Source organism: Nerophis lumbriciformis, linkage group LG23, assembly GCF_033978685.3.
Source record: "Nerophis lumbriciformis linkage group LG23, RoL_Nlum_v2.1, whole genome shotgun sequence".
In the NCBI taxonomy this organism is placed as follows: Eukaryota; Metazoa; Chordata; class Actinopteri; order Syngnathiformes; family Syngnathidae; genus Nerophis; species Nerophis lumbriciformis.
Window position 1 is genome coordinate 39,969,161 of NC_084570.2, and position 11,078 is coordinate 39,980,238.

At 42.4% G+C, this 11,078-nt stretch overlaps 1 protein-coding gene across 2 annotated transcripts in view; it reads left to right on the forward strand.

The window, feature by feature from the left end:
• Positions 1–8,921, forward strand: part of nsun5 (NOP2/Sun RNA methyltransferase 5) — a 24,467-nt gene extending 15,546 nt beyond the window's left edge. Inside the window, exons 3-5 of one of the 2 annotated variants that reach the window (XM_061985549.2) lie at positions 4,628–4,786; positions 7,737–7,837; positions 7,968–8,921. In XM_061985549.2, coding sequence (XP_061841533.2) covers positions 4,628–4,786; positions 7,737–7,837; positions 7,968–7,984 — 277 coding nt within the window. In that variant the 3' untranslated portion in view covers positions 7,985–8,921. Of the gene's footprint in view, positions 1–4,627; positions 4,787–7,733; positions 7,838–7,967 lie in introns of both variants that reach the window. The other variant, XM_061985548.2, reaches the window with a different exon arrangement.
• The last annotated feature ends 2,157 nt before the right edge of the window (positions 8,922–11,078 follow it).

Here is an 11,078-nt window from a genome sequence, read left to right on the forward strand (position 1 = left end):
ATTCAATTGAATATGGGTTGAAATGGATTTGCAAATCATTGTATTCCGTTTATATTTACATCTAACACAATTTCCCAACTCATATGGAAACGGGGTTTGTAATACATGTTGTGTTGTCAGTGTTTCCCACACATTCATTTATTTGTGGCGGCCCGCCACGAAAGAATTACGTCCGCCACAAATGGATTTTTCGGTTTTTGACTCGCTCGACCGCTCATAAAAGCAATGGGACTCTGTCTGTGAATGTACCTTGTAGTTACAACTCCGGTGCAGTAGGTGGCGGTAGCCTACTATGCATTGTAACTCCGCCAATAGCACTTAATTCACCTGGTGGGCCAGAAGAAGAAGAAGAAGGCGGCGGCGGCGGAGTAAAAGAACGGACCGACCGGATCAAAATACGAGGGTAATATAGGTTATAGGTAGATAGGTTATAGCTGCATCGCTCGCGGCTCGTCATATAATTAACTTTAATCCGCGATTTCACCGAGCGTTTCACTGACGGTGAGCAGCCTGACGCTGCTTCATTAACACCGCCGCTGTTTGACTCGGGCGCCGGCGCAGACGCACGCAGTAACAGTCTCCTGTTTTCATACCGACGAGCTAACGTGTCCAGGTTATAACCCTGTTGTCAATAAACACACGTGGAGACGGTGCTTCAGATACTGTATTAATACTCAAGCTAAAATGTCCACTGTCCACTGCAGCATGTGAATGCAATGAAAACAATAAAATCTGAGCCAACCAGCTGTTAAAATGTTGTCCAGGTTAATGTTTTGGCCATTAAAGGCCCTTCATTTCAAGATTTCAAATGTGATCGGGCTTTAAACAGGTGGCTGACCTGTTCAGATGGGTGTAACTGCTACTGGTCAAATAATGTGAAATAGCATTTAATTTTACATGTATGCAATGCCATTTAAATGTAATTATAGATAATAATAATAATAATAATAAATACTGTGTAGTGTTGTAAATAGTCAACGGGAAGGATTTTAGTACCGTATTTTCCGCACTATAAGGCGCACCGGATTATTAGCCGCACCTTCTATGAATTACATATTTCATAATTTTGTCCACCAATAAGCCGCCCCGGACTATAAGCCGCGCCTACGCTGCGCTAAAGTGAATGTCAAAAAAACGCTGCGCTCAAGTGAATGTCAAAAAAACAGTCAGATAGTTCAGTCAAACTTTAATAATATATTGAAAACCAGCGTTCTAACAACTCTGTCCCAAAATGTACGCAAATGTGCAATCACAAACATAGTAAAATTCAAAATGGTGTAGAGCAATAAATAGCAACATAATGTTGCTCGAACGTTAATGTCACAACACACAAAATAAACATAGCGCTCACCTTCTGAAGTTATTCTTCATTCGTAAATCCTTCGAATTCTTCGTCTTCGGTGTCCGAATTGAAAAGTTGCGCAAGCGTGGGATCCAAAAATGGCCGGCTCCGCCTCGTCGAAGTCATCGGATTCAGTGTCGCTGTTGTTGTGCAGCAGTTCTGTGAATCCTGCCTTCCGGAAAGCTTGGACCACAGTTGTGACCGAAACTATCTGCCCAGGCATTTACGATCCACTGGCAGATGTTGGCGTATGTCGACCGGCGCTATCTGCCCGTCTTAGTGAAGGTGTGTTCGCCTTCGGAGCTGTGTGAAAAAAGCCACCCGGCCTCTTCGCGTAAACTTCCCTTAACCACTCGCTCATCTTTTCTTCATCCATCCATCCCTTCGAGTTAGCTTTTATGATGACGCCGGCTGGAAAGGTCTCTTTTGGCAAGGTCTTCCTTTTGAATATCACCATGAGTGGAAGTTAGCATGGCAAGTTAGAACCACAGTGAAGGATGACTTCTCATTCCCTGTGGTGCGAATATTCACCGTACGTGCTCCCGTTCCACAGTGCGGTTACAGGAATATCAGTTGCTGTGAAATACGGTAGTAATCCGTGTGCGGATGGAGAGATTGCGTCTTTTTATGAACCGGATCCTTGTCCTTTGTAGGAGCCATTTTGTGGTCTTTACAGATGTAAACAGGAAATGAAACGTACGGTGATATCCGCGCGTTTTTTCTTCTTCTTCCGGGGGCGGGTGGTTGCTTAAAGCGCTTCCTGTTCTATGGGGGCGGGTGCTTTCCTTGGCGGTTGCTTGCGTAGAAGAAGAAGCGCTTCCTGTTCTACCGGGAAAAAAGATGGCGGCTGTTTACCGAAGTTGCGAGATCGAAACTTTATGAAAATTAATCGTAATAAAGCGCACCGGGTTATAAGGCGCACTGTTAGCTTTTGAGAAAATTTGTGGTTTTTAGGTGCGCCTTATAGTGCGGAAAATACGGTAAGATATAAGCCATGAGCACTACACAGCCAGAAAAAAACCTAGGCAGGACAAGTAAAAATATTGGGGCAAGTAGATTTGAGAAGTCGGGCAAGTAGAAAAAAACCTTAACGTTGAACCATGCATGTGTTGAGCTGCTGCCGCTTAAGGTTAGACGGCACTGTACATGAGCGGTTCTGCTCGTTAGTAATACATTCTAATGTTGGATGTTCACTCCTTCACACAGATGAGTATAGAAAAATATTTTCAGCAGCCGAAAAGGGCTCGACTTGGAGAGGAGGTAGGCCTACAGTCCGGACCACAGGAGGTATTATCAAAACGGTGTAGACACTTAGAAATCTCATAAGGAAAGTGAACAGACGTCCATCAGTGTGAAATTTAATTTGCTTCCGATACTTCTAGGCTTCAACTAGTGCCGCAGCTGGCGCAGCTGAGGCAGTAAGAGAGGGTGAGGAGGAAGGGATAGTAAGTACGCAGGGAGATGTTGTAGGAGAGGAGGAAGACAGGCAGCATGTAGAGCTACCTCGGGCGGAGGGAACAGGTGAGACGCAGCAAACACTGAAAAATAAAGCAGGGTCAGATCAGAAATACATTTTTCTCATGAAAAGGGTCCTAATTTATATTTTTATGTGCCTTATAGAGAGGACCACGACAAAACAGAGCGACTAGCTCCAGTGCGACCTGTTCAGCAGCAGCAGGAGGAGGAGGTTGACTGACTGTGGCAGGACACCTCTGCCTCTGCTTCACTTTATGTTGCTGGTAAATAATATGGTTGTAGTAGTAGGCTAAAGTTAAATTATTTAGTATGCACTAATTAAAGGGGCAGAGCTTTAAGAGACATTTTAGCTTTTATATTTTATAAGATATATTTTTTGTAAGAACCACAATTAATAAATATATTTCAGTGAATAACTAATTGTTCAAATCTGTATATAAATATGTACATAAAGTATTGTAATTATATTCCAACTACGCGTTCTTCTTGGTCATCGCCGCTGCCGCCGCCACCCCCCACCCCCCGACCACACCACCACAAATAGATGCCTGTCCTGTGGGAAACACTGGTTGTGTACCTGTAGTAATACATGTTGTGTTGTGTGCGTGTAGTAATACATGTTGTGTTGTGTACCTGTAGTAATACATGTTGTGTTGTGTACCTGTAGTAATACATGTCTTGTGTTGTGTACCTGTAGTAATACCTGTCTTGTGTTGTGTACCTGTAGTAATACATGTTGTGTCGTGTACCTGTAGTAATACATGTTGTGTCGTGTACCTGTAGTAATACATGTTGTGTTGTGTACGTGTAGTAATACACATTGTGTTGTGTACATGTAGTAACACATGTTGTGTTGTGTACCTGTAGTAATACATGTTGTGTACCTGTAGTAATACATGTTGTGTTGTGTACCTGTAGTAATACATGTTGTGTTGTGTACGTGTAGTAATACTTGTCTTGTGTTGTGTACCTGTAGTCATACATCTTGTGTTGTGTACCTGTAGTAATACATGTTGTGTTGTGTACGTGTAGTAATACATGTTGTGTTGTGTACCTGTAGTAATACATGTTGTGTTGTGTACGTGTAGTAATACATGTTGTCTTGTGTTGTGTACCTGTAGAAATAAATGTTGTGTTGTGTACCTGTGGTAATACATGTTGTGTTGTGTAGGTGTAGTAATACATGTTGTACGTGTAGTAGTACATGTTGTGTTGTGTACGTGTAGTAATACATGTTGTGTTGTGTAGGTGTAGTAATACATGTTGTGTACGTGTAATAATGCATGTTGTGTTGTGTTCGTGTAGTAATACATGTTGTGTTGTGTACGTGTAGTAATACGTGTCTTGTCTTGTGTCGTGTAGTAATATATGTTGTGGTGTGTTGTGTACGTGTAGTAATACGTGTTGGGTACATGTAGTAATACATGTTGTGTTGTGTACGTGTAGTAATACATGTCTTCTGTTGTGTACGTGTAGTAATACGTTTCTTGTGTTGTGTACGTGTAGTAATATGTGTTGTGTACGTGTAGTAATACGTGTCTAGTGTTGTGTTGTGTATGTGTAGTAATACGTGTCTTGTGTTGTGTTGTGTACGTGTAGTAATACATGTTGTGTACGTGTAGTAATATGTGTCTTGTCTTGTGTTGTGTAAGTGTAGTAATACATGTCTTGTCTTGTGTTGTGTACGTGTAGTAATACTTGTGTTGTGTTGTGCACGTGTAGTAATACATGTCTTGTGTTGTGTACGTGTAGAAATACATGTATTGTGTTGTGTTGTGTCAGTCTAGTAATGTGTGTGTTGTGTTTTAGGTTAGTAGATGTGTTACCAGAGTGGCCTGAGCGTGGTCTACATCCAGTGAGTCAGTGTGTACGTGCCAGTGTCAGCAAGACACGCACACAAGGTTTCTTTGTGGCCGTGTTGGAGAGATGCCATCCAGCAGGTCATGTGACTCCACCTCTCCAAATAAGGTATGTTCCTGTAGCATGGTACTGTGCTAACAGTTAGCATGCTAGCACATGGCAAGTGTAATGCAGGGTTGGTCATTGATGGTGGCACAAAATAAAAGCTGCCACACCTGACAAACAAAGGATTTTATCCATCCATCTATCTATCCATCTTCGTCCGCTTACCTGAGGTCAGGTCTTGGGGGCAGCAGCCTAAGCAGGGAAGTCCAGACTCCCCTCTCGTCGTCCAGCTCCTGCTGGGAGATCCTGAGGTGTTCCCAGGCCAGCTGGGAGACATAGTCTTCCCAACGTGTCCTGGGTCTTTCCCGTAGCCTCCTACCAGTTGGACGTGGCCTAAACACCTCTGCAGGGAGGCATCCTGACCAGATGTCTGAACCACCTCATCTGGTTTCTCTCCATGTGGAGGAGCAGCTTTACTTTGAGATCCTCCCGGATGACAAAGCTCCTCACCCTATCTCTAAGGGAGAGACCCGCCACCCGGCGGAGGAAACTCATTTCGGCCTTCTTCACCACAACGGATCGATACAGCGTCCACATTACTGAAGTCGCCGCACCGATCCGCCAGTCCATCTCACCATCTACTCTTCCCTCACTCGTGAACAAGACTCCCAGGTACTTGAACTCCTCCACTTGGGGCAGGGTATCCTCCCCAACCCAGAGATGGCACTCCACCCTTTGCCAGGTGAGAACTATGGACTCGGACTTGGAAGTGCTAATTCTCATCCCAGTCGCTTCACACTCGGCTGCGAACACATCTAGTGAGAGCTGAAGATCTTGGCCAGATGAAGCCATCAGGACCACATCATCTGCAAAAAGCAGAGACCTAATCCTGCAGCCACCAAACCGGATCCCGTCAACGCCCTGACTGCGCCTAGAACTTCTGTCCATAAAAGTTAAGAACAGAATGGGTGACAAAAGGGCAGCCTTGGCGTAGTCCAACCCTCACTGGAAACTGCTCTGTGGACCAAGATCTGACTCTGATCAATACAGGGAGTGGACTGCTCCATATTCTCTTCTTACAACTATGACCACTTTCTTTCTGTCATGGAAACACAACTTACAGTACCGGTATGTCACATTTCTTTGGTATCACCCTGCTGTCAGCTGCTGCTACCACTACACTTCATGTCAACTATATATATATGACCATTGTGTGTATACACTTGTAACTATATATATATATATATATATATATATATATATATATATATATATATATACTGTATATATATATATGACCATTGTGTGTAGACACTTGATTGGAAACTCAAGACAGCCATGACATTATGTTCTTTACAAGTGTATGTAAACTTTTGACCATTGTGTGTACCGTATTTTCCGCACTATAAGGCGCACCTAAAAACCACAATTTTTCTCAAAAGCTGACAGTGCGCCTTATAACCCGGTGCGCTTTATTACGATTCATTTTCATAAAGTTTCGATCTCGCAACTTCGGTAAACAGCCGCCATCTTTTTTCCCGGTAGAACAGGAAGCGCTTCTTCTTCTACGCAAGCAACCGCCAAGGAAAGCACCCGCCCCCATAGAACAGGAAGCGCTTCTTCTTCTACTGTAAGCAACCACCCGCCCCCGAAAGAAGAAGAAAAAACGCGCGGATATCACCGTACGTTTCATTTCCTGTTTACATCTGTAAAGACCACAAAATGGCTCCTACTAAGCGACAAGGATCCGGTTCATAAAAAGACGCAATCTCTCCATCCGCACACGGATTACTACCGTATTTCACAGCAACTGATATTCCTGTGAACCGCACTGTGGAACGGGAGCACGTACGGTGAATATTCGCACCACAGGGAATGAGAAGTCATCCTTCACTGTGGTTCTAGCTTGCCATGCTAACTTCCACCCATGGTGATATTCAAAAGGAAGACCTTGCCAAAAGAGACCTTTCCAGCCGGCGTCATCATAAAAGCTAACTCGAAGGGATGGATGGATGAAGAAAAGATGAGCGAGTGGTTAAGGGAAGTTTACGCGAAGAGGCCGGGTGGCTTTTTTCACACAGCTCCGAAGGCGAACACACCTTCACTAAGACGGGCAGACAGCGCCGGACGACATACGCCAACATTTGCCAGTGGATCGTAAATGCCTGGGCAGATATTTCGGTCACAACTGTGGTCCGAGCTTTCCGGAAGGCAGGATTCACAGAACTGCTGCACAACAACAGCGACACTGAATCCGATGACTTCGACGAGACGGAGCCGGCCATTTTTGGATCCCACGCTTGCGCAACTTTTCAATTCGGACACCGAAGACGAAGAATTCGAAGGATTTACGAATGAAGAATAACTTCAGAAGGTGAGCGCTATGTTTATTTTGTGTGTTGTGACATTAACGTTCGAGCAACATTATGTTGCTATTGTTCTACACCATTTTGAATTTTACTATGTTTGTGATTGCACATTTGCGTACATTTTGGGACAGAGTTGTTAGAACGCTGGTTTTCAATATATTATTAAAGTTTGACTGAACTATCTGACTGTTTTTTTGACATTCCCTTTAGCGCAGCGTAGGCGCGGCTTATAATCCGGGGCGGCTTATTGGTGGACAAAGTTATGAAATATGTAATTCATTGAAGGTGCGGCTAATAATCCGGTGCGCCTTATAGTGCGGAAAATACGGTATATATATATGACCATTGTGTGTATACACTTGTAACTATATATATATATATATATATATATATATATATATATATATATATATATATATATATACTGTATATATACTGTATATATATATATGACCATTGTGTGTAGACACTTGATTGGAAACTCAAGACAGCCATGACATTATGTTCTTTACAAGTGTATGTAAACTTTTGACCATTGTGTGTATACACTTGTAAGTTCATGTATCATATATGATATATGTTATTATTCACCTATTGTGTGTGTATAAATGATAAATAGTGTTTATAATGTGATTATTCAGCAGACTAGTGGATGAGAGGTGTGTCAGCCATCAAGGTGATGACATCACAGCTGCACCACACAACAACAAGACTAAGAAGAAGAAGAAGAAGAAAAAGAAAATAGGTAAGTCATGTACTTCAGTCATAAAGAGAAGTTAGTACTGCTTACAATACAACGACCACAAGGGGGCACCACTGACATGTTAGTCACCCCTCATCATCTTCAACCTTTTCTTCTTCTCTGTGTCAATCAGCTGAAGATGATCAGTGATTGGACCGAGTGCAGAAGGCGAAGCTTAATCTATGGCAGACTTGGACTGGAGAGCCCTGTGATGAGGTGGTGACTTGTCCAGGGTGTACCCCACCTTCCACCCCAATGCAGCTGGGGTAGGCTCCAGCACCCCCCGCCACCCCGAAATTTAGAAAAAACTGCAATAAAATGTACTTTGCTTTCAAATATTTGAATTACACAATCCAATCTTTTTAGAGAGTCTACTTAGTTGAAATAAAAGATATAACAAATAAAATAAAATATATAAAAACAAAATATAAAATAGGTTGATTGGCAACACTAAATGGTCCCTAGTGTGTGAATGTGAGTGTGAATGTTGTCTGTCTATCTGTTGGCCCTGTGATGAGGTGGTGATTTGTCCAGGGTGTAAACCGCCTTCAGCCCGATTGTAGCTGAGATAGGCTCCAGCGCCCCCCGCGACCCCGAAAGGAATAAGCGGTAGAAAATGGATGGATGGAAGATATAAAAAATATATAAAACAAGATATAAAAAATAAAATATAAGATATAAAAACAAGATATGAAAAATAAAATAGATAAAAAGGAGGGACCAGCAGGGTCAGCTGCACCTGGCAGAGGACAGCCAGTGAAGGACCACACCCCACGTGGGCAGAAAGGTGAGACGCCCCACAACTGGACGGGAAGACCGCCCCCGTACTCCGGAGAGCATGGCGGGTCCACCCCAGAACACCACATCAAAGTCAGCCACCCCAGGACCATGGGAACCACCGACCCTACCTGCAGGGACCCCAACCATGGAGATGGAACATCCAGCAACTGCCCTGTCAAATCCTCCCCCGACATACATATGTACATATATACGTATGTATGTATGCAATGTAAACTAATACATATGTATGTATGAGTGACAGTGTAACATGCAGAGGTAGAGTGAGTGCATGTATTTATAAACATATGTATACACACGTTTATACATATGTATACACATATATGTATATACATGTGTATACATGTGTATGTATATGTATATATATATATATGTATACATATATATATATATATATATATATACATATGTATACACATGTATATACATATATGTATATATATATATATGTGTACATATGTATACACATGTATATACATATATGCAGTGTTGGGTTAGTTACTGAAAACCAGTAACTAGTTACAGTTACTAGTTACTTTATTTCAAAAGTAACTCAGTTACTTACACCAAAAAGTAATGCGTTACTGTGAAAAGTAACTAGTTACTTCTTTTTTTTCTTCTTTTTTTTTTAAATCTCCCATTAATGCCCTTTTAGCCTTCATTTCAGTACTGTTATTGCACTGGAGAATAATACAATGTGTTGATCAACTTGACATGCATTTTTATTTTCCTTTTAACATAATTAATGAAAAACAGTGCAACATAAAAAGGCATTTCTCCTTTCTTTAAACTTGGACCAATGACCATTAATAAAAAACAACTTAAAGTGCAACATAAGAAAGCACATCATCTTCCTTGAAAGATAGGTAGTGAAATAAAGCCTGACATCTGGAGTGATGCTGCTGTCTTCTACACTTGGAGCCATGGATTGTAGAATCCTTGTTTTCAGTGGCAGGATCAGTGACACAGATGGTGAAGTTTCAGTGCTCAGTAGAGATGTAACAGTTTTGAGGGGTTTAAGCACCTGGAGGACCTCCTCTGCCACTCTCACATCATCATCAGAGAGGGTGATGTCTTTGACATTTGTCTTCAGGGTGTTGTGGGTCAATGCAGAGTATATAGCTGCCTGCTGCTCCAACACATCATAAGTGGAGTTCCACCTCATTGGGACATCATGTATGAGTTTTATGAGTAGTCAGCTTTAGCATTTCTTGCTTTGTCTTAAACACATGAGCAGCTGTTGTGCTTGGGTGGAAGTAGGAAACCTCCTTCCTGATCCTCCCAAGGAGGCGCTCCATCCTATTGACTGAGATGTGATGCCAAATTCACTACATGTGCAAAGCACCTATCTGTGGTCCCAGTCCTGCCTCATTCACTGCATTTATTTGATTTTTGGCATTATCACGTGTGACTGGGATATCTTTATCTTCCATTCCTCCACTGCTTGTGTCAGTACCTGCGCAAGGTGACTCTCGTAGAGGGGGCGTGTCTTCTCATCTCCCAGTCTGCTGTGATGAAGTGAGCGCTTATAGTTCCGCTGGACGTCCACCCGTCTGTCGTGAGCGCAACAGATGATGCTCGGGATAGTTCATCCACAACTTTTTTGTACTCCTGCTCATAAAGATCTGGCACAATCTTATCGCTGAAGTAGGTGCGCGACGGGGTGTCGTAACGTGGCTCAAGCACGTTCAGCATGTATTTAAAACCCTCGTTTTGCACAACGGAGTCTGCACTTATAAACACACCGATTCAATGGCGCAGGGCGTTCAAGCTCCTCCGTTACTCCGCTCGCCATGACCGCGCTGTGTGTGGACTGAACGTGCCAACAACTTCTTTTTTTTTTTGATGAGGTGGCGACTTGCCGCCTTCCGCCCGAATGCAGCTGAGATAGGCTCCAGCACCCCCCGCAACCCCAAAAGGGACAAGCGGTAGAATATTGGATGGATGGATATCAAACCGCGGATCACGTGTGTCCCTCCCCTCCCCACACACGCCTCTTTTCTTCTCTCCGGCGTGTGACAGAGGAAGATTCAGAAGAACGACACCGCAGCGCTTGTTTCTAGTCGATACTAAAAAATAACGTAAAATAACGCAGTAACGCATCATGTAGTAACGGTAACTGAGTTACTGGATATAAAAAATAACGCGTTAGATTACTCGTTACCGCCGACTTTGTAACGCGTTAGTCCCAACACTGCATATATGTATATATATATATGTGTACATATGTATACACATGTATATACATATGTATGCACATGTTTATATACATATGTATATATAGATATATATATATATACATATGTATACACATGTGTATACATATAAATATACATATGCATATACATATGTACACATATATTCATATACTGTATACATATATATATACACATATGTATACACACATATATATATATATACATATGTATACACATGTATATATACA